The sequence below is a fragment of the Chaetomium tenue genome, assembly GCF_020726465.1.
Source record: "Chaetomium tenue strain MPI-SDFR-AT-0079 chromosome Unknown F5144scaffold_9, whole genome shotgun sequence".
NCBI lineage: Eukaryota > Fungi > Ascomycota > Sordariomycetes > Sordariales > Chaetomiaceae > Chaetomium > Chaetomium tenue.
The window spans coordinates 1-4,622 of NW_027117337.1; the positions used below are offsets into that span (position 1 = coordinate 1).

The 4,622-nt window shown below is 60.9% G+C and overlaps 3 protein-coding genes across 3 annotated transcripts; 2 read left to right on the top strand and 1 right to left on the bottom strand.

The window, feature by feature from the left end:
• Positions 1–15: 15 nt before the first annotated feature.
• On the bottom strand, positions 16–937 carry F5144DRAFT_587973 (thiamine diphosphate-binding protein; the record flags this gene model as incomplete). The annotated part of the gene is made up of 3 exons (XM_066789876.1): positions 16–217; positions 277–812; positions 860–937. Coding segments are annotated over 3 exons (816 nt in total), but the record flags the coding sequence as incomplete, so codon positions are not given.
• A 380-nt stretch (positions 938–1,317) lies between these two features.
• Positions 1,318–1,992, top strand: F5144DRAFT_634104 (uncharacterized protein; the record flags this gene model as incomplete). Its single annotated transcript, XM_066792571.1, has 2 exons — positions 1,318–1,341; positions 1,654–1,992. The coding sequence occupies 2 exons, from the start codon at positions 1,318–1,320 to the stop codon at positions 1,990–1,992; spliced, it is 363 nt and encodes a 120-aa protein (XP_066638169.1).
• Positions 1,993–2,387: 395 nt separating this feature from the next.
• F5144DRAFT_587974 (glycoside hydrolase superfamily) lies at positions 2,388–4,482 on the top strand. Its single transcript, XM_066789877.1, has 7 exons — positions 2,388–2,504; positions 2,554–2,600; positions 2,648–2,992; positions 3,040–3,677; positions 3,725–3,828; positions 3,884–3,977; positions 4,126–4,482. The coding sequence occupies exons 1-7, from the start codon at positions 2,423–2,425 to the stop codon at positions 4,247–4,249; spliced, it is 1,434 nt and encodes a 477-aa protein (XP_066638170.1). The 5' UTR covers positions 2,388–2,422; the 3' UTR covers positions 4,250–4,482.
• The last annotated feature ends 140 nt before the right edge of the window (positions 4,483–4,622 follow it).

Here is a 4,622-nt window from a genome sequence, read left to right on the forward strand (position 1 = left end):
ATCAATAAGCTCGACCGAGATGCCCAGATCTTTCTCAGCCTGCTTGAGCGCCGCCTCGCACTTGTACAACGGCTGGCCATACGACACGATGGTGACGTCGGAGCCCTCCTTCAACACCTCCGCCTTCGACAACGGGAGGGTGTACGACGCGGTCGGGACCTGCTCGACCGCCGCCCGGTACAGAATCTTGGGCTCCATAAACACGCAGGGGTCGTTGCTGCGGATGGCCGAGAGCAGCAGCCCCTTCGCCTGCAGCGGCGACCGGGGCATGATGACGCGCAGCCGGGGATGTGGGTGAACAAGCTCTCTGGCGACTGCGAGTGGTACAGGGCGCCGTGGCCGACGCCGCCGCAGGGCATCCTGACGGTGAGGCCACCCGAGCTGCGGCCGCACGCGCCGTCGCGGTAGCGGAACTTGGCGGCCTCGTTGACCAGCTGGTCGAAGGCCGGGTAGACGTAGTCGGCGAACTGGATCTCGGCCACGGGCCGCATGCCCTCGGCCGCGACGCCGATGGCGAAGCCCATGATCCCTTGCTCCGTCAGCGGCGTGTTGAACACCCGGTCGCCCCCGTACGTCTCGGCTAGCTTGCCCGTGCAGCGGAAGACGCCGCCAAACGCGACGTCCTCGCCGAAGATCATGACTGATTCGTCCTCGGCGAGCGCGATGGAGAGCGCGTCGTTGACCGCCTGGAAGAGGTTCATGCGCTTGGTCGTGCCATTGCGCACTTCGAGTGGCAGCTCTGGGTTGGCCAACGCTGTTTGTGACGAGTGGGATAGTAGGGGTGTTGTTGAGTAGTCGGTCGGGAGGTTCAGCTTCGCATTGGGGGGTGTGTCGAGTAGTGCCGTCGCCGAGAGGAGACAAGTGCGGGAGCAGACGGTGCGAGAGGCGATCTTCGTGCCAATGCCCTTGACAGGGTGCGGAGTGATGAACCCTTCATTGTGTGCGTATGAAGTCTAGATCCCGTCGCCTCTTTCTGGTGTTTCTAGAGAGCGGTCTCTGTACATGGTGAGAACAAAGTCGGTGGGCGCAGGAGACGAGCGGCAGACGATGGAAGGGCTGGGTTGGGGCGGATGACGGCGGCGTCGGCTTGCGGCGGCTTTGGTAGGGATCTGGCAATCGCGGGGCCCCGCAAAGTCCCAATTCGCCAGGAACACACTTGGGGAAGTGCCCTGGCGCTAGGACAGGGGTCAAGGCCCACGGTTTTTGGGATGGAAGGAAGTTGAGATGAACGTTGGTTTGCAGAAGAGGCAAGTTTTTGGTGAGTCGGAACAAGGCCGACACAACACTGAAAATGGCCAATTCGGGACTGTTTTCTCAATGGCATTTCCCGATGACGTCTGCGTAGGCCTCTTGGCGCCCCTTGACCCTTGTCAGATAGCGTTGCCCTGCCAACAATCACGCATTCTTTACATGCACAGGATCAAGGCACAGCGCCAACACAAGGTCGCAGCGACCCAGGAATCGAATTCGGCAGAGATCTTGCCTGTGACAATCATTCCAATCTTTATCTCCAAAATTCCTGCGTAACCACAATTCCGGATAACCACCTGCGGCCGACCACACATGCATTCCTAACCCACCACATCCGATCACACAACGTCCCACATTCCATCACAACCTGCAGATCACACACAAAGTACACCTAACCGGAAGGGAGAGAAAGAAAGCCCAAAATGCCCCGCGACCCCTCCGCAACCCGCCCCCCCGGACCGTGACCGCGACCGCGACCGCGACGCCCGCCGCGAGCGCCGCCACCACCGGCGCAACTCGTCCGCCGCGCCCGACGACGACGACCTGCCACAGCAGCACCAGCGACGCCGCAGGCGGCGGCCCAGCACAGCGCGGGCGGGCGGAGCCGACGACCGGAGCTCGGAAGAGGGCGGTGGTGGTGGTGGTGCCAGAGCCGGCGGGGTGCTGTCGGCGGCGGCGCTGGCGAGGCTGAATCGCGCGAATGGGTCCGCGCCAGCCGTTGGCGATGCCGGGTGGGGGTGAGGGGAGGAGAGGGGAGGGGGAGGAGGGAGAGGAAAGGGAGAGGAACGGGAGGGAAAGGGAGAGGGAACGGGAGGGGAGAGGAGGGGAGAGGGAGAGGGAGGAGGAGGGAGGAGTTGAGGAGGGAGAGGGGAGGGGAGAGGCGGATGGAGGGAGCAGGATAGGAGAGGGAGCGGGGAAGAGGAATCGGATGAGGGATCGGAAGTCGCGGGTATGAGGTTGTGGATGTCTCGCCGCCCCAGGGGGATGAGAGGTATGATGTGGTGGATGTGTCGCCGGTGAAAGAGGGGAGGGGGCATAGGGGGGGCGTGAGAGGGATAAGAGGAGGAGTGCTAGGGTGGTGGGGCCGGTGCTGGAGGAGGGGAGGGGTGGTGTAGTGGCGGTGGTGGCGGGAGAGGGTGGACGGGGTTGAGGGGGGGTGGACGGGGGAGTGATGATAGCATGGGGACCGAGAGAGAAAGAGCCGTTATGGAACGGGAAACCGGCGCCGTGGTACAAGCAGAAGAAAAAGCTATGTAGGTTGCTTCTGTCCAGGGAGGAAGTGGGCTACGCTGACAACGGCAGGGATCCTCATCGGTGTCTGCACCGTGTTACTTATTATCATCATCATCGTGGGGCTGTGGTGGTCCCCAACTCTGGCGGGGATGATGACAAAAAGCGTGAGGGGGCGGAAGCAGCGCGCGATAGTGAGAGTGGTCTGGGAGGGGTATCGCCGGACAGCATACCGAAAGGGGCCCCATCCTGGCTGAACCCCTTCGTGTGGGAGGACACGGCCGATTTCAACCTCACTTACACCGACGAGACGGTTGGCGGCCTGCCTCTCATGGGCCTCGACACAGAGTGGGATGATTCTGCAAAAGCCAACGACCATGTGCCGGCGTTGGAAAAGCCATGGGGTGACTACGCCAAGCGGCCAGCGCGAGGCGTCAATGTGGGCGGCTGGCTCTCGCTCGAGCCATTCATCACACCCTCTCTCTTCAACTACGATCTTCGCATGGGCATCGTCGATGAATACACCCTCTGCAAATACACCTCGCCAAACGATGCGAGAGCGTCCTCGAGAAGCACTACGCTACCTTTGTGACGGAAGACACCTTCAGGGAGATCCGAGATGCCGGACTCGACCACGTCCGCATCCCCTTCTCGTACTGGGCTGTGGAGGTCTACGACGGCGACCCTTACGTCTTCCGCACCTCATGGCGCTACCTACTCCGAGCCATCGAGTGGTGCCGCCGCTACGGCCTCCGCGTCAACCTCGACGTTCACGGCCTGCCCGGCAGCCAGAACGGCTGGAACCACAGCGGCCGGCTCGGCCCCATCAACTGGCTGAACGGTACCGACGGGGCCCTCTGGGGGAAGCGCGCCCTCGAGTTCCACGACAGCCTCTCCAAATTCTTCGCCCAGCCGCGCTACAAGAACATCATCAGCCACTACGGCCTAGCCAACGAGCCCAAGATGACCTTCCTCGACTCGCAGGAGGTCCTCCAATGGACGACGGATGCGCACGCCCTCGTACGCAAGAACGGCGTATCCGACGCCATCGTGGTCTTCGGCGACGGCTTCCGCGGCCTGCACAACTGGCAGGGCGAGCTGCAGGGCCTCGACCGGGCGGCGCTCGACGTGCACCAGTACGTCATCTTCAACACGGGCCAGATCGTCTTCAACCACACGGCCAAGGTGCGCTACGCGTGCGAGGGCTGGACCGAGCAGACCCTCCAGAGCATGGATCGCGCAGCACCGGCTTCGGCCCCACCCTCGTCGCCGAGTGGTCCCAGGCCGACGACACCGACTGCGCTAAGCATTTGACCAATGTCGGCTGGGGAACCGTTGGACCGGCTCGTTGATGACCCCCGACGGGAGCGGGGATGTTACCACCCCGCGCTGTCCGGCGCAGGAAACTCGTGCAGCTGTGAGGAGGCCAATGCGCCGGTGAGTGAGTGGAGTGACTCGTATAAGCAGTTCTTGAGGATGTTTGCCGAGGCGCAGATGTCGAGTTTGAGAAGGGTTGGGGGTGGTTTTATTGGGTTTGGGATACCGAGGATGCGTAAGTCTCTTTTTCCTTTCCTAGTTGTTGTGCCGCTCGGGGGATAGTGTTGCTGCTTTAAGATTGGTGTTGCTAACGGGCGCTGTCAACAGACCACAATGGAGCTACAAAAAGGGGCTCGCGGCGGGTGTCCTCCCAGCCAAGGCCTACGAGAGGAGCTTTGACTGCGATTTGTCAGACATCCCCAGCTTCTCGGATCTGCCCGAGACATACTAGTACATAAAGAGAAGATGGGTGGTTTATTTTTGGGATTCCGGCGTTTCGGATTTGCAGCATGTTTGGTTGTTTTATATTATAAAGTTGGACAGCATCGTGGGGGCATGTCATGAGTGATGCTTGGGATACCAGGGGAGGGGGGTTGTTACATACTGGGTAGTCAGTACACGAAGAAGCAAGCCATATTGTAATTTAGAACACGCAGTTTGGCAACGGGCGCAAGTAGAATGTACATACTAGAAAACGAATTATGACTTCTCACTGCTTTCTAATACCGGAACAAAGTATCTCTTCTCACTGCTTTCTAATACCGGAACAAAGTAAACGGACCATGCCGCCTCTTTTTGAGTCGGGCCGCCAGGCTCAGCCGGGA

What these genes read in the sequence shown, in the direction of transcription:
- F5144DRAFT_587974 (XM_066789877.1), top strand. Translation starts at nt 2,423, where the DNA reads ATGATAGCATGGGGACCGAGAGAGAAAGAGCCGTTATGGAACGGGAAA. An exon ending in TACTTATTATCATCATCATC is followed by an intron (nt 2,601 to 2,647) that starts GTGGGGCTGTGG and finishes GATGACAAAAAG; the next exon opens with CGTGAGGGGGCGGAAGCAGC. An exon ending in GGGAACCGTTGGACCGGCTC is followed by an intron (nt 3,829 to 3,883) that starts GTTGATGACCCC and finishes TGTCCGGCGCAG; the next exon opens with GAAACTCGTGCAGCTGTGAG.